This window comes from Kogia breviceps, chromosome 7 (genome assembly GCF_026419965.1).
Source record: "Kogia breviceps isolate mKogBre1 chromosome 7, mKogBre1 haplotype 1, whole genome shotgun sequence".
Taxonomy (NCBI): Eukaryota; Metazoa; Chordata; class Mammalia; order Artiodactyla; family Physeteridae; genus Kogia; species Kogia breviceps.
The window spans coordinates 98,035,930-98,054,432 of record NC_081316.1 but is presented as its reverse complement, the minus strand read 5'-3'; the positions used below and the strand labels follow the sequence as shown (position 1 = coordinate 98,054,432).

The 18,503-nt window shown below is 43.3% G+C and overlaps 1 protein-coding gene across 1 annotated transcript in view; it reads right to left on the bottom strand.

Annotated features, from left to right (window-relative positions):
• Positions 1 to 8,828: 8,828 nt before the first annotated feature.
• Positions 8,829 to 18,503, bottom strand: part of DDX10 (DEAD-box helicase 10) — a 309,443-nt gene continuing 299,768 nt past the window's right edge. Inside the window, exon 18 of the mRNA XM_059067976.2 lies at positions 8,829 to 10,574. Coding sequence (XP_058923959.1) covers positions 10,397 to 10,574 — 178 coding nt within the window. The 3' untranslated portion in view covers positions 8,829 to 10,396. The remainder of the gene's footprint in view (positions 10,575 to 18,503) is intronic.

Here is an 18,503-nt window from a genome sequence, read left to right as displayed (position 1 = left end):
TATAATGCCTTTTTTTGTCTCATTATACACTTTGTTTTAAAGTCTACTTTGTCTGATATATCTTTTTCCATCCCCTCACTTTCAGTCTGTGTGTATCTTTAGTTCTGAAGTGAGTCTCTTGTAAGTAGCACATAGATGGATCTTTTAAAATCCAATCAGTAGCATTTAGTTTATTGGCATTTAACATGATTATTGATAAGTATGTACTTATTGCCATTTTGTCACTTGTTTTCTGGTTGTTTTGAGGTTTTCTGTTCTTTCCTTCTTCTTTTGGTTTCTTCTCTTGTGGTTTGATGATTTTCTTTAGTTGTATGCTAGTTCCTTTCTGTCTAGTTTTTTTTTTTCAACTTTCTTTTTTATTGATGTATAGTTGACATACAATGTTATATAAATTACGGGTGTACAATAGTGTTTTACAATTTTTTTTGTCAATTTGAACTCCCTACCTATCCCTCCCCCCCACCCTTCCCCCATGGTAACCATAAGTTCATTCTCTAAGTCTGTGAGTCTGTTTCTGTTTTGTGAATAAGTTCCTTTGTATCATTTCTTTTTAAAAAAATTCTGCATATAGGCAATATCATATGACATTTCTCTTTCTCTGTCTTACTTCACTCAGTATGACAATCTTTGTTTAACTACTGTAGGTTTTTGATTTGTGGCTACCATTGGCTTCATCTATGTTGACCTGTAACTATGCCTACTTGTTTTCAACTGATATTCATTTAAGTTCAAACACATTATAAAAGATCTACATTTTTAATCCCTCCATGTTTTATGTTTTTCTTTGTTTTTGTTTTTTGCAGTATGCGGGCCTCTCACTGTTGTGGCCCCTCCCTTTGCGGAGCACAGGCTCCGGACGCGCAGGCTCAGCAGCCATGGCTCACGGGCCCAGCCACTCCGCTGCATGTGGGATCTTCCTAGACCGGGGCATGAACCCATATCCCCTGCATTGGCAGGCGGACTCTCAACCACTGCGCCACCAGGGAAGCCCCATGTTTTATGTTTTTGATGTCATGTTTTTCATCTTCATGTTTGTCCCTTAATTCTTTATTGTAGTTATAGCTGATTTTACAATTTTTTTCTTTTAGTCTTCACACTGGATTATTTAATGGTTGATCCACAGCCTTTACATTTGCCCTTACTAGTAGGATTTTTCCTTTTCTATAAATTCTTACTTCTTGTTGTACCCTTTTCTTTTCCATTTAGAGAAGACCCCTTATCATTTCTTTTGGGGTTGGTTTAGTATTGATGAAATCTTTTTGTTTTTACTTGTCTGAGAAGTTATTCATCTCTCCTTCAATTCTGCATAATAATCTTGTTAGTATCCTAGTTTGTAGGTTTTTCCCTTTCAGCACTTTAAATATATCATGCCATGCCCTTCCTACTGCAAAGTTTCTGCAGAAAAAATCAGCTGATAGCGTTCTCTTCTATGTGACTTTTTTTCTCTTGCTGCACTTATAATGCAAATGTTAGTACATTTGATACTGTTTTAGAAGTCCCTTAAACTGTTCTTATTTTAATTTGTTTTTCTCTTTGCTGTTCTGATTGATTCCCATTTTCTATTTTCCAAATCTCATGCATTCTTCTGTATGACCTAGTCTGCTATTAATTCCCTCTAGTATGTTTTTCATTTCAGCTATTGTATTCTTCAGCTCTGACTGGTTCTTTTTTATATTTTCTAATTCCCTGTTAGAATTCTCACTGTGTTCATCTACTCTTTTCCCTAGTTCAGTTAGCATTCTTATTATTATTGTTTTGAACTCTTTATCTGGTAAATTATTTATCTGTTTCATTAGTTGTTTTTTCAGGGCTTTTTTTTTCTTGTTCTTTCATTTAGAATAAATTTCTCCATTTTCTCATTTTGCTCAACTTTCTCTGTCTCTATGAGATTAGGTGAAGCAACTACCTATCTTGGTTTGAAGCAGTGTCCTTGTGTGGGAGGGTCCCTGTGTAGTCTATGTGTGCCCAGTGGCTTTGATGGGAGAGGTGGATCTGAAGTGAGCACAGGTCACATTTTCCCCCAGGATGTGGTAGCAGCTATCACCTTGGTGGGAGGTGGGGTTGGAGTTGGAGTGTGAGCCAGGTGTGAGCCGGGCTTCTCCTATGCTCAGTGGTTGTCACCACCCTATCAAGGGCAGGGTCAGGTCCCAAGGTGCTGGAGTGGAAGCCCTCAGGATCAGGTCAAGCTGATTCCTTCTTCTCTTAGTGTGTGCTCTCCCCTCTTCCCAGCATCAGCAACTTCACCCCAGGGGGAGCATCACTGGAGCAAGATGGGCCCAAATAGGTACCCAGTTCAGGCCACTGCACATACCGGGATCGTCCCAGCACAACAGTCAGAGCTCCAGGCCACTTCTGATCTGCTGCCTCCATGAACCCCAGTAATGGTCACCCTCATCCTGTTTGGATGTCATGCCAGGTTCAAGCAGGCCCCATCCCCCCTCGACTGTGCACTCTCCTCAGCAACGGCAGTCTTTGCCCATGTCAGGAGCTGCACAAAGCTAAAGGTGCTAGAGTGGACGCTCAGCATGGGCCGGGGCACACACTGGGATTGGGGGAAGCCAGCCAGAGCCCTGCAGTTTCATTCTGCTTCCTTCACCTTATTTTGGGCATAAACAAGCATTTGTACACTCTGCACAAGTGGGGTCTTGGTTTCTTACAGCCCTCTTGTTAGTCCCACTGGTTTTCAAACCAGCTAAGGTAAGGGGACTTGTCTTCTTAATGTGGGACCCCAGGGCTGGTGCACCCAATATATGGTTCAAATCACTCACTCCACAGGTAGGATCTCTGAGCCCATGTAATACCCCCCTCTTCTGTGCCCCCTCCCAGGGAGGGGCACAGCCCCTGACTTGATCACTTCTCTTCCCTTCCTGCTCAACTCTGTGTGAATCTTTCTTTACAGCCTTGGTTGTATGAGAGTTTCTACCAGTCTCTAGTTTGTTTTCAGTGAGGATTGTTCCACATGTAGATTTTTTTTTGGATGTGTTTGTTGGGGGAGGTAGCTTAACATCTTCCTACTCCTTCATCTTGATGTCCTTTGAAGGACCTTCAGTTTATAATTTAAAAGAATCATTTTGGCTTTTGGATGAGAGAAAGGGCAGAAACAAGGAGACCAGTTAAGAACTTATTGCAATATTCCTGGGAATGATGTGTTGTAATAGAGTGGAAATTACAATGGGAATAATGATAAGAAGTTAGCCTTTGGATGTATGTCAAAAGAAAAGCTGACTGGATTTGCTAATGGGTTGGATCTAGGATTTCAGAGAGATAAGTCAAACAGGTCTTCAAGGATTTTTGGCCTGAGAAACAGAAAAAATAGATATGATATTTACTGAAATGGAAACAAAACAGGAGAGAAAGATTTGGGGGAAAATTAAGAGTTCATCTTGGGTCATATTAAGTTTGAGATGTCTACTAGACATCCAGGTAGGATGTTGAGTATAGTTGGACATGAGTCTGGAATGCAGACAAGTTGGGCTAGAGATAAATTTCAGAGTTATCAGTCTAGAGATGGTATATTAGGAGACTGAATGAGATCACTCAGGGAGTGAATGTAGATACAGAAATCCAAGGGTTGAGGTCAGGAGGTCTCTAATGGTTAGAAGTAGAGAACATGAGGAACACCCAGAAAAAGAGACTGAAAAGAAGTAATCAACAAAAACAGGAATTAGCAAATTGTATACTTTAAACATGTGTTTATTCATATCAATTATACCTTGATAAAGTGTTTAAGAAAGACTGGCAAGGGAGAAAGTACAGACAGGTGGTAATAGAGACAGCTCTTTTGAGGACTCAAGCTACACAAGGAAAGGGAGAAATGGAGTTGTGCCTGGAAAGGCACGGGAATGTCAAAGTTTTGTTTTGTTTTAAGATGGGAGACATTACAGCATGCTTGTTCACTGATGGGAATAACCCAGTAGGGAGGGAAAATTGATAATACTGTAGAGAGAGGGGACAACTGCAGAAGCAATACCCTTCAAAGGGCCAGAGGACATGGGATCAGCGCATGCAGGGAGTTTGGCTTTAGGCAGGAGGGAAGGCAGGAAGTGTGGGCACAGGTGCAAGGGTGGATGTGGTGTGCAAGTTTGGGGAAAGATTTTTTTTTTAATATTTATTAATTTATTTTATTTATTTTCGCTGCATCAGGTCTTAGTTGAGGCACATGGGATCTTCGTTGAGGCATGCGGGATCTTTCGTTGTAGTGCGTGGGCTCTTCATTGTGGTGCGCGGGCTTCTCTCTAGTTGTGGTGTGCAGGTTTTCTCTTCTGTAGTTGTGATACACAGGTTCCAGAGCACGTGGGGCTCTGTAGTTTGCGGCACATGGGCTCTCTAGTTGAGGCACACAGGCTTAGTTGCCCCACAGCATGTGGGATCTTAGTTCCCTGACCAGGGATTGAACCTGCATCCCCTGCACTGTAAGGCGGATTCTTTACCACTGGACCACCAGGGAAGTCCCAAGGAAGGATTCTTTTGATTTCTCAGTAAAATCAAAAGTAAGGTCATCAGCCAAGAGCGAAGAAGGGCAAGCGGTTTTGGAGATTTGAGAGGAAAATGTGTGAAATCGTTGTCTTGGAGTGTAGGAGAGAGGACAAAGCTAGGAAAACAGCACTGAAGGCCCACTAGAAGAATGAATTTTCTAGTGAGACCAATCTATATGGTTGGACACTTTTCTTCATTCACATGTACTTGGGAAGTAGGTCCTGTTCCTTCAGATTCCTATCCATCAGAGGTTCTTGCTGGCCTTCATCAAAATAGCCTCTGCTCTGCTGCTCACTTGCTCTATCTTCTTACTCTTAAACTTAGTGTTTTATATGCTGGTTTGCTTCTTGCCCATCCTTGCTATGTGTCTATACTTTGAACAACGCCTGGTACACAGTAGGTGTTGAAGGCACAAAGTCTGAGGACTTCTCCTCTTCCCCACAAAAAGATTCCACCTATATACACCCTACATCTCGGCCAGTTTCTCCTGTTGGCCCCTTACACTTCTTCACCTTGCTGTGTCCTGGGAGATTACAATTACATCTATGGGCAACTTGCTTTCTGGCTTTGATTGGGGCCAGTGGGGACCACTGGCCGGAGAGTGAGGTCACAGAGTTTATTCTCTTGCCTCATTCCCTGTGGTCACCTCAGGCTGGCTGCATATATCAATTGAAGGTCAAAATTTGGCTGTCTTCCCTTCTCTCCCCTCATCCCTTTAGGGAGAGGAGTGGTAACACTTCTATTACTAGCCTCTGGTAGACTAACCTTTTGTGGTTTCCTTACACCCTGCTCTGGCCTATGTAAATAATCCTTTTATTAAATTCCCTTGGAATTATCTTAATTTGTGTGTGCCATCTGTTTCCTGCTGGAACTCTGACAGGATCCCTATCTGTGAATAATGATTTTAATAACTCCCTGAATTCCACTAGTGCCTTGCTACTCAAATGTGGCCAAGGGCCAGCAGCATGCCACCACTGGGGAGCTTATAAGAAATTCAGAATCTCAGGCCCCACCCCAGACCTACCAATTCAGGATTAGCACTTTTTTTTTTTTTTTTTTTTTTTTTTTGGTGGTACGCGGGCCTCTCACTGTTGTGGCCTCTCCCGTTGCGGAGCACAGGCTCCGGACGCACAGGCTCAGCGGCCATGGCTCACAGGCCCAGCCGCTCCGCGGCATGTGGGATCTTCCCGGACCGGGGCACGAACCCGTGTCCCCTGCATCGGCAGGCAGATTCTCAACCACTGCGCCACCAGGGAAGCCCAGGATTAGCACTTTTAAATGATTCCCTGGTAATTCCTACACATGTTAAATCTAAGCAGTAGCCATTAGAGTATCCTGAGTTTTACTGAAGTTCTTTTGGGTACAAAAAAACCCAAGGACTCACTCAGACTACCTCAGACAATAGGATCTGACATCCCAGGCAGTGAAAGAGACAGACTTGAACAAAAATGTAGGAATAGGACCAAGGAGAATGTGAAGGCTCAGGGAGACGAGGCCCAGAGGGTCAGCGTGGACCTTGGAGACTCAGCAAGGGGAGTCTGCAGGTCTTTGCTGCTCTGGACCGGGTGCAATACTCTCCATGCATGCTTCACATTCCATGACCAACTAGATCCCTCACCATTTACTCTTTATCTTTTTGCCAGACTTGTTCACTTGTTAATTCACTTGTTGCTTTGCCTGACTTCTAATCTGAGCTCACTTACGCCCATGATGTGCTCTTGGTCTGTCTCATAACCTTACGTTGCTGACTACCTAAATTTCAGTTTCAGAGAATAAGAACATTATCTGCTCAATTTGTCCATTTGGGCAGAGCTTTTTGCACTAGCCTCTCTCACAGGCTAATGGCTAGCCTTTGGGTTAGGTGCCAATTCCTGATTCAGCAGGCACTGGGTAATATGGTATAAAACCTGTCTACTCTGGCCTGTCTGATCAGCAGGGGCCGTGGAAGAAAATCTCACTATGATTATATGTCTAGTTAAAAATGGTCTTAAAAAATACGAAACAGGGTTTTCAAAACTTGGTTGCAGGCTCTTTTCCCTTTACCTGTACCACCACCTCCAGCCCCACTTCTTCCCCACACTTCCCAGGAACATCCGCATCCTCTGGTGGACTCTGACAGTCATGGAGACAACCTTCATGTTCAGGATATTTCAAATGTTATATAACAAAATTAACTACATTTAATTAAACTTACCCATTTTTTTATAGCCCCAAACAAATCTAAAATGCCATGTTAAGCTTATGAGAGGGCAGTTCTCCAAACCACTCTGCTGCTGAGTGTATCTGCTGAGACTTACACATCTTAGGGATTGTTTTACACGAGTGAATCTGATGAATGGCCTCTCTGCCTCAGTTAAGCATCAAGCAAGAATTGGTCTTTGGGTCACAGGCCAAGAAACTACCCATACCCTCCATCCTTCCTGTACTCCAGCAACAGCTTTCTCATTCAAAGAGCAGTCTTCTTTTTCCTGCTTGCTCTTTTCATAATGCACTGAAATTATTAATTTTCTTCTCTTTTCCCCTTTACTACATGACAGCAGGGGAGGGGACTGCTCTATTTCTCTTAAGTACAGGACCTGGCATACAGTAGCTGCTGTATTAACATTTATTGAATGAATGAATGAATGCTTTTGCTCATTGGTTAAGTGCTTCTCTCATTTTTCCTGTGAAGAACCCCAAGTCTCAGTGGATTTCTTGCTCCACAGGACTTGGAGGGGGCTGTAGGTCTGTTTCACATGTCTTCTCACCTTGTGCCCAGCCTGAAGCAGTATCCTCTCTGGTCCATGCTGGTCTCAAGGTAGAAGACAATAGTGTAAGAGAGCTGACTGAAGCATCAGAGCACCTTAAAGCCTCTGCTTGTAAGAGGCACACAGTCACTTCCACCACACTTCGCGGGCTAAAGTCAGTCACAGTCCCAAGCCCAACGTGAGCAGAGTGGGAAACTCATGCTTCTCCAAGGGAGGGAGGGGATAGAGCTGCCGTCTGCTGAACAATGCCCAAGCTTTCTATCGGCACTATTCCCATGTTCTAATTCATTTTCAAATCAGCAAACTAAAATCCCCCACAACGTATATATTAAGTCAGGATCCATTCAGTTCCAGGAACAAAATACAATTCAAAGTAGTTTATGCAAAAAAGAAACTTACTGACCCATAATTAGGATGTACAAGGAGCAGATACAGTTGAAGCCAAAGGGTTCAAATGATGCCATCAGGGCTCTCTCTCTATCTCTCCACTCTGCTCACCTCACGGTGTTGGTCTTATTCTCTCCAACCTCTCAGAAGCAGCCTCCATTTGACCAGAAAAAATTGCTGCCAAAGGTCCCAGATCGACATCCTCCCCTTTTGGGAATTCTCCATGGGTAAGGAATTTTTCTTTCATATTCTGTACTTTACTCTCAAGGAAGGAGTCTTTCTGTCCTTACCTGAGTATTATACCCACATCTGGGCCAATCTCTGAGTCTAGGAAATAGCTTGGCCAGTCAGATTTCGGTCATGCACCCCCAACTCCACCACAGCTAAAACGGTAACAATTTAGTCTACCAAAATATATATTTGTTACCTGAGTTTTCAAACAGCACTATTCTGATGTTTTAACCTGTTTTCAAATTTCAGCAAACTGTAGTTCCTTACAATGTATATATCAGTCAGGATCCATTCAGGTCTAGGGACAGAATACAGTTCAAACTAGTTTATGAAACAAAGGCCTTGCAGTATATTTATTCAATACTTACATGTATAGAGTAAAAAATAAGTAAAAATTCCTTATTTGGATTAGAAAAAAACAAAATCTAAAACTGCAGCGTGAATGAAATGGTAAACCTTTAGTTTTGTTTTTTTTAAATTAATTAATTATTTTTGGCTGTGTTGGGTCTTCATTGCTGTGTGTAGGGGCTACTCTCGTTGCCGTGCATAGGCTTCTCATTGCGGTGGCCTCTCTTGTTGCGGAGCATGGGCTCTAGGTGCATGGGCTTCAGCAGTTGTGGCGCCTGGGCTTAGCTGCTTCACAGAATGTGGCATCTTCCTGCACCAGGGCTCAAACCCGTGTCGCCTGCATTGGCAGGCAGATTCTTAACTACTGCACCACCAGGGAAGCCCAAACCTTTAGTTTATATACTCTTGCATCTTTTTGCCCTTTGAAAATATTCAAGATATCCTGTACCAGCAACCTTAATTTCAAAATCATTCCAGGCTGTTATACCCCATATTCCTTTCTCATCTGTTTTCTCCATTATAGTCACTCTCGCTCATTATAGCCATTTCATCCAGTTCTCATTTCCACCATTTTATATCCTTCCCACCAGAGGTAACAGAGCAATGCACTACCACACACTTTCAAAAACTGTCCATTCATTAATTCAAAAAGACTTTATTGAACCTATTATAGGGCAGGTGCTGTGTTTGGCTCTGGGCATACACAGGAGGGATAAAACACATTCCTTATGCTCTCAAGAAACTTGTCTTACAACAGGGGCAACAGGCTTATAAACAAATGTCTGCAACATTACACAGTAAGCACTGCAACAAAAGCAAGAAACATGCCAGATCAATGCTATGAAGAGAATTCTGACAACATGGAAGACTGGCCTAGAAAAATGTGAGGCAGGAAGCACAATGACCGGTTAGGAGATTACTGCAGAAATCTGAGCAGGTCATGATGAGAATCTAACTCTGCCTGAAAGCAGAAGCAGTGAAGACAGAGAAGAAACAATGGAGATAAGAGAGTCATTATGAAGAAGAATCAATAGAACCATCGAAGTGAAGGGTGGGGAAAGGGAGAAGCTGAGGAGTCGTCAAGTTTCTCATTTTGAGGACTAAAAGATGTTGGTGTTGCTCATGAGGATACCAAGTAAGAAAGTAGGAGAAACTTTTCAGAGACAAATATGGACTTAGGCTGAGATGGAAGCAATTATGGATATTCCCTTCCTTGGATTCATGAATCATTTGTACCAGTAAGCAAAAATTATTTTTGTTTGTGCATGGAGTGGAAAGTAGGAAAGGGAGAGAATAAGGAGAAGGTGACAAATCTATGATCAAATCAGTGGTGTCACGCCAAGGCACAGATTTCTTTCCCTGTGAAGAATTTGCCAGTTACTTATAACCAAAAGAGGCTCTGTCTTATTCTACTCATTATCGGGAGCTGGATCTGGGCAGGGATCTGTGGTACCTGCTGAAAAAGGCACTTGTAGAAGACCTACAGCATACTAGGTGCTCACTAACAGATCTGGTTTTAGATCACAAAGTCTTCAGAGTCAGGATTTCTATTTATAAATGGCTACCAAGTCTGAAAGTGTAAGTTAAATGATATCTTTAGGAAGGCTAATTTAAGAATATAAGAGATTCACTGTTTCAGGAACTGGCCAAGCATTTTAATCTTAAGAAACTTCCCTTGAGAATGCTCTCATATTTCTGGATACAGTGAAAACATTAATATTTTATTTTATAGGAAATGTTTATTATTGATCATGGCAATTAAAAAATATTCATTTTTTCTCAGGGTTGGTCTATCATACTCATCATACTCTTTTCTCTGAGCAATTTTGTTTAATATTACAGAGAAACTTCTGTATGGTAAGCAAAACAGGAATTTCCAACAATGAAACAAGGTCTCTAGAACTTGCCAGTAAAACAAAGGAAGCATTTCCAGTGATAAGATGTAGGAACCCATGGATAAAATCTAACAGAGCACAGGCTGGAAAATGGAAATTTTATAATCCACCATCACTGTGAGTTTGCTCTGGGACGGTGCAAGCATGGCCTGTGAAAGGGGCTTAGAGGTATGATAGCTCCTGTCTGAAGAATGGGTCCTTTGGGCATGGGACTCATGTTACCTAAGTGCCCCAAAGCTAACTGCTTTTTCAACTTTTTGCCCACATAATCATGACTAGAGGTTTCAAGGAGAAAACAAGAGCAAGTACAATTTAGCTTTGACTTTTGAGCAGATGTAACACCAGCTCTTCATCCTCGGCTAAAGACAGGCCTGTATCCAAAGGCTCTGAGGTTTCCCACTTGGTCTTCTTTCTGTCATGACTTGTGGGTCTCACGTCTTCCACTTCACTGTTGTTCCTTTTCCTCAATGCCTGCTTCTTCTTGGTATCACTGGTGGGAACAAATCCAATGATTTACTTTATAAATAAATAAATCCATTATTATTAAGTCAAACACTTAAAATAGAACAAAATGACCAATAACAGATACTTGGTAAAGTGATATTATTCAAGAGGGAAAGAAGCTATAACAACATCAGGCTATGTGTATCATAGTAACTACCTTCCCATTAACAGATGTGGGGAGGGGGCCTATCATATACCAGGCACTGTGCAGGGTACATTGTATACACTGTGTCATCCAATCCTCACAGTAATTCTAGGAAGCTCTGGATATATCATTCATAATATGAGGACACCAGTTGGCCCACATTCTGGCTCCAGACTGGCTCCAATCTGCGCTTGTCCTGTCACATCAAACTGTCTCTATATAGTTAGGTTATCATTTAGGGAGCAGTAATATCTGTTGTGATATACAGATCATGAATAAAATAGAACCTGAAATGTTAAGTTACAAATTACTTACGACATCAAGTAAATCTGCCCCATTTAAATCTGTATCTAAGACTCACAAATGGTCTGAAGAAAACATAAACACTACTGCAGTATTCGGCACACACTTGAGGCATAGACCATAAAAACAAAACTAATTTCTGAAGGTAGAGAAAATCACTTGATACATTAAAATCAGAAGAAAAAGCAAAACATCCTCAAGGCATTTTAACATACCATCATCATGTTCAAAGATAACCGAATTATTGGATACAAGTTTAGAACAAAATAAAAAATCCACCTAGTAGCAATTGCAGTAGCAACTATTTACTAAGGGCTCACCAAGGGTCTGGCACTGTGCTACATGCTTTACATAAATTACAACATTTATCTTCATGACAATCCTTGGTGTGGTGAGCACTGGCCTCATTCTATAATGAGGTTAAAAGAGGTTAAATGACTGAACCCAGATTTTGCACATGGAATTCAAACCCAGAGCTGAATTACTCTAAATTCAGCCCCAAAGCCAGACAATTGAAAGCAAAATGTATTCCAAGCATAGGATGTATTCCAAAAGAGAATACATTGCTCAAGTTCCAATGGACTCTATTATGCCTTAAGAAGATAGTGGGGATATCAAAGTGAATGTGCCTAATCAGCATATCCAGTTCTGACCAGCCTGAAGCAAAACTGTAAACTATTTTCCCATTCACCTCCCAGAAATGCCCAGTACTCTGACTCAGCAGCCATTCTCTCTCACCACTGGAGGAAAGACAAACTACGAGGTTATTTAAAGCTACAAATCATCATATTTTAAAAGGGTGGGTATGTACCTACAGAGATGAACACTTAAGAGTTCCCTATAATGGGAATTCAGTCAGTAAAGAAAGTTACTCTTAGTGGAAAGAGGACTTTTAAAAAAAGTACTGAGTCCTAATCTGCTTGATTATGGCCAGTATGGTGCCAATTACACCGGGCTAGAGTACCATGATTTATTTGGAACAAGTTAATACCGATTTTTGCCCTGCCTGTATTTCAAGTGCATCTAAGAGCAGCTCATCAGAAGCAGCCTAATTAGTGGGCTTTACTAACGCCTCCTTTCTTAATATGCTCCCGCACACTATATTCTGTGCAGAAAATAGCTGGTTCAGATACTGAAAAAAAAGATGGAAAATTTATGTAGATGGAAACTATTTTCAGAATTAGCAGCACTGCTGCTTTGTGGACGAGTTCAAATTTTAAAAAGATATTTTATATTACTTTCCATAGCAAAAAAGTGGTAATTGGTAGAACAAATTAATTATTAAATAATGATTTAGATATTCTACAGGTAACTTACTTAAAAAGGGGGAAATGTTATGAATCTAGAAAACATTTCATTTCCCAAAAAGGGAATAATGTAATAAATCTGGTAAACATTTAGTCAGAATATGGTCATAATTTGGTATCTTCAGAAAAGGACTCTTGGGGGGACCATCAAGATGGCGGAGGAGTAAGACGTGGAGATCACCTTCCTCCCCACAAATAAATCAGAAATACATCTACATGTGGAACATCTCCTACAGAACACCTACTGAATACTGGCAGAAGATCTCAGACTTCCAGAAAGGCAAGAAACTCCCCATGTACCTGAGTACGGCAAAAGGAAAAAGAAAAAACAGAGACAAAAGAACAGGGACAGGGCCTGCACCTCTGGGATGGAGCTGTGAAGGTGGAAAAGTTTCCACACCCTAAGAAGCCTCTTCACTGGTGGAGATGGTAGATGGAGAACGCGGGCCGGGGGGGGGGAAGCTTCGGAGCCATGGAGGAAAGCTCAGCAACAGGGGTGGAAAGGGAAAAGCGGAGAGATTCCCGCACACAGGATCAGTGCCAACCAGCACTTACCAACCTGAGAGGCTAGTGTGCTTACCCTCCAGGGCCGGGGGGGTGGTGGGGCCAGGAGCTGAGGCTTGGGTTTCCAAGGTCAGGCCCCAGGGAGAGGACTGGGGTTGGCTGCGTGAACACAGCCTGAAGGAAGCTAGTGTGCCACAGCTAGCCGGGAGGGAGTCCGGGAAAAAGTCTGGAACTGGCTAAGAGGAAAGAGACCATTGTTTTGGGGTACGTGAAGAGAAGGGATTCAGAGCACGGCCTAAATGAGCTCCAGAGATGGGCACGAGCCGTGGTTATCAGCTTGGACCACAGAGACAGCCATGAAGTGCTAAGGCTGCTGCCGCTGCCACTAACAATCCTGTGTGCAAGCACAGGTCACTATCCACACCCCTCCACCAGGAGCCTGTGCAGCCCGCCACTGCCAGGGTCCCGTGATCTAGGGACAACTTCCCTAGAAGAAGACATGGCACACCTCAGGCTGTTGCAACATCATGATGGCCTCTGCTGCCACAGGCTCGCCCCACATCCCATTCTACCGTACCCGTCCCTCACCCCTGCCTGAGTGAGGCACAGCCCCTAATCAGCTGCTGCTTTAACCGCCTCCTGGCTGGGCAGGGAACAGACACCTGAGGGCGATCTACATGCAGAGGTGGGGCCAAAACAAAGCTGAACCCCAGAACTGTGTGAACAAAGAAGAGAAAGGGAAATTTCTCCGTGCAGCGTCAGGAGCAGCAGATTAAATCCCCACAATGCACTAGATGTACCCTGCATCGGTTGAATACTTGAATAGACAATGAATAGTCCCAAAATTGAGGCAGTAGACTTTAGGAGCAACTGTAGACTTGGGGTTTGCTGTCTGCGACTGACTTGTTTCTGATATTTATGTTTATCTTAGTTTAGTTTTTAGAGCTTGTTATCACTGGTGGATTTGTTTATTGGTTTGGCTGCTCTCTTCTTTATTTTGTGAATTATTATTTTCTTTATGTTAATAATTTTTAAAATTTTCCTTATTATTTTTTCTTTCTTTTCTTCTCTCTTTTCTTCTGAGCTGTGTGACAGACAGGGTCTTGGTGCTCTAGCCTGCTGTCAGGCCTGAGCCTCTGAGATGGGATAGCCAAGTTCAGGACATTGGACCACCAGAGACTTCCCGGACCGAGTAATATCAATTGGCAAGAGCTATCCCAGAGATATCCATCTCATTGCTAAGACCGGCCTCACCCAACGGCCAGCAGTTGGACGCCCCATGCCAAACAACCAGTAAGACAGGAACACAACCCCATCGATTAGCAGAGAGGCTGCCTATAATCGTACTAAATTGACAGACACCACAAAACACACCACAAAACACAGCACTGGATGTGGCCCTGCCCACCAGAGAGACAAGATCGAGACTCACCCACCAGAACACAGGCACCAGTCCCTACACCAGGAAGCCTACACAATCCACTGAACCAACCTCATCCATTGGGGGCAGACACCAAAAACAACATGAAATATGAAACTGCAGCCTATGAAAAGGAGACCACAAACACAGTAAGTTAAACAAAATTAGAAGACAGAGAAATATGCAGCAGATAAAGGAGTAAGTAAAAACCCATCAGACAAAACAAATGAAGAAGAAATAGGCAGCCTACCTGAAAAAGAATTCAGAGTAATGATAGTAAAGATGATCGAAAATCTTGGAAACAGAATGGAGAAAATACAAGAAGCATTTAACAGAGACCTAGAACTAAAGAGCAAACAATGATGAACAACACAATAAACTAAATTAAAAATTCTCTAGAAGGAATTAATAGCAGAATAGCTGAGGCAGAAGAATGGATAAGTGACCCAGAAGATAAAATAGTGGAAATAGCTACCAGAGAGCAGAATAAAGAAAAAAGAAAGAAAAGAATTGAGGACAGCCTCAGAGACCTCTGGGAGAAAATTAAACACACCAACATTCGAATTATAGGGGTCCCAGAAGAAGAAGAGAAAAAGAAAGGGTGTGAGAAAATATCAGAAGAGATTACAGTTGAAAACTTCCCTAACATGGGAAAGGAAATAGTCAAGTCCAGGAAGCGCAGAGAGCCCCATACAGGATAAATCCAAGGAAAAACAAGCCAAGACACACATTAATCAAACTATCAAAAATTAAATACAAAGAAAAAAATATTAAAAGCAGCAAGGGGGAGGGCTTAAAGATGGCAGAAGAGTAAGACGCGGAGATCTCCTTCCTCCTCACAGAGACATCAGAAATACATCTACACGTGGAACTTCTCCTATAGAACACCCACCGAACGCTGGCAGAAGACCTCAGACCTCCCAAAAGGCAAGAAACTCCCCACATACCTGGGTAGGGCAAAAGAAAAAAGAATAAACAGAGACAAAGAAAAGGGACGGGACCTACACCAGTGGGAGGGAGCCGTGAACGAGGAAAGACTCCCACACCCTAGAAGCCCCTTCGCGGGCAGAGACTGCGGGTGGCGGAGGGGGAAGCTCCAGAGCCGCAGAGGACAGCGCAGCCACAGGGTGCGGAGGGCAAAGCGGAGAGATTCCCGCACAGAGGATCGGTGCGAACCGATCACCAGCCCGAGAGGCTTGTCTGCTCACCCGCTGGGGCGGGTGGGGCCGGGAGCTGAGGCTCGGGCTTCAGTTGGATCCCAGGGAAAGGTCTGGAGTTGGCAGAGTGAAAACAGCCTGAAGGTGTAGTGCACCACGGCTGGCCGGGAGGGAGTCCAGTTGAAGTCTGGAGCTGCTGAAGAGGCAAGAGACCTTTTCTTCCCTCTTTGCTTCCTGGGCGCAAGGAGAGGGGATTAAGCGCGGTGCTTAAAGGAGCCCTAGAAACGGGCGCGGAGCTGCCGAAGAGACAAGAGACTTTTTCTTGCCTCTTTGCTTCCTCAGGCGTGAGGTGAGGGGATTAAGAGCACCTCGTAGTAGAGGAGCTCCAGAAACGGGCGCGAGCCGCGGCTGTCGGCACAGACAGTAGAGACGAGTGTGGGACGCTAAGGTTGCTGCTGCCACCACCAAGAGGCCTGTGTGTGAGCACAGGTCACTCTCCACACCAGCCCTCCCGGGAGCCCGTGCAGCCCGCCACTGCCGGGGTCCCAGGATTCAGGGACAGCTTCCCCGGGAGAATGCGCGGCGCGCCTTGGGCCTGTGCAGCATCACATCGGCCTCTGCCGCCGCGGACTCGCCTCGCACCCGTTCCACTCCCTCCCCCCAGCCTGAGTGAGCCGGAACCCCCAAATCAACTGCTCCTTTAACATCGTCCTGTCTGAGCAACGGGCAGACGCCCTCGGACGACCTACACGCAGAGGCGGGACCAAGTCCAAAGCTGAACCCCAGGAGCTGTGTGAACAGAGAGGAGAGGGGGAAGTCTCTCCCAGCAGCCTCAGAAGCAGCAGATTAAAGCTCCACAATCAACTTTAAGTGCCCTGCATCTGTGGAAAACCTGAATAGACAACGAATCATCCCAAGTTGAGGAGGTGGACTTTGGGAGCAAGATATACTATTATTTTCCCCTTTCTTTCTTTTTGTGAGTGTGTATGTGTGTGCTGCTGTGTGAGATTTTGTCTGTATAGCTTTGCTTACACCATTTGTCCTAGGGTTAGACCGACCCGTTTTTCTGTTTTTTTTTTAATAGAAATTTTTCTTCTTAATAATTATTTTTTATTTTAATAACTATACTTTATCCTACTTTGTCTTCTCCCTTTCTTTCTTCCTTTCTTCCCTCCTTTCTTCATTCCTTCCCCCCTTCTTTCCTCCCTTCCTTCCTCCCTTTCTTCCTCTCCACCTTCCTTCCTTCCTTTCTTGCTTTCTTCCTTCCTTCATTTCTTCATTCCTTTCTTCCTTCCCTCCCTCCCTCCCTCCCTCCTTCCTTCCTTTTCTTTCCTTTCTATTTTTTCTCCCTTTTATTTTGAGCCGTGTGGATTAAAGGCTCTTGGCGCCCCAGCCAGACACCAGGGCTGTGTCTCTGAGGTGGGAGAACCAACCTCAAGACACTAGTCCACAAGAGACCTCCCAGCTCCACACAATATCAAATGGCGAAAATCTCCCAGAGATCTCCATCTCAACACCAAGACCCAGCTTCACTCAACGACCAGCAAGCTACAGTGCTGGACACACTATGCCCAACAAAGAGCAAGACAGGAACACAGCCCCATCCATTAGCAGAGAGGCTGCCTAAAATCATAATAAGGCTACCAACATCCCCAAACACACCACCAGACGTGGACCTGCCCACCAGAAAGACAAGATCCAGCCTCATCCACCAGAACAGAGGCACTAGTGCCCCCAACCAGGAAACCTACTCAACCCACTGAACCAACCTTAGCCACTGGGGACAGCCACCAAAAACAACGGGAACTACGAACCTGCAGCGTGCAAAAAGGAGACCCCAAACACAGTAAGATAAGCGAAATGAGAAGACAGAAAAAAACACAACAGATGAAGGAGCAAGATAAAAACACTCCAGACCTAACAAATGAAGAGGAAATAGGCAGTCTACCTGAAATAGAATTCAGAAAAATGATAACAAAGATGATTCAAAATCCTGGAAATAGAATAGACAAATTGCAAGAAACAGTTAACAAGGACCTAGAGGAAATAAAGAGGAAGCAAGCAACGATGAGCAACACAATAAATGAACTGAAAAATACTCTAGATGGGATCAATAGCAGAAAAACTGAGGCAGAAGGACGGATAAGTGACCTGGAAGATAAAATAGTGGAAATAACTACTGCAGAGCAGAAGAAAGAAAAAAGAATGAAAAGAACTGAGGACAGTCTCAGAGACCTCTGGGACAACATTAAACGCACCAACATTCAAATTATAGGGGTCCCAGAAGAAGAAGAGAAAAAGAAAGGGACTGAGAAAATATTTGAAGAGATTATAGTGGAAAACTTACCCTAATATAGGAAAGGAAATAGTCAATCAAGTCCAGGAAGCACAGAGAGTCCCATACAGGATAAACCCAAAGAGAAACACGCCAAGACACATAATAATCAAACTTTCAAAAATTAAATACAAAGAAAACATATTAAAAGCAGCAAGGGAAAGACAACAAATAACACACAAGGGAATCCCCATAAGGTTAACATCTGATCTTTCAGCAGAAACTCTACAAGCCAGAAGGGAGTGGCAGGACATATTTAAAGTGATGAAGGAAAAAAACCTATAACCAAGATTACTCTACCCAGCAAGGATCTCAATCAGATTTGATGGAGAAATTAACACCTTTACAGACAAGCAAAAGCTGAGAGAGTTCAGCACCACCAAACCAGCTCTACAACAAATCCTAAAGGAACTTCTCTAGGCAAGAAACACAAGAGAAGGAAAAGACCTACAAGAACAACCCGAAACAATTAAGTAAATGGTAATAGGAACATACATATCGATAATTACCTTAAGTGTAAATGGATTAAATGCTCCCACCAAAAGACACAGACTGGCTGAATGGATACAAAAACAAGACCCATATATATGCTGTCTACAAGAGACCCACTTCAAACCTAGGGACACATACAGACTGAAAGTAAGGGGATGGAAAAAGATATTCCATGCAAATGGAAATCAGAAGAAAGCTGGAGTAGCAATTCTCATATCAGACAAAATAGACTTTAAAATAAAGACTATTACA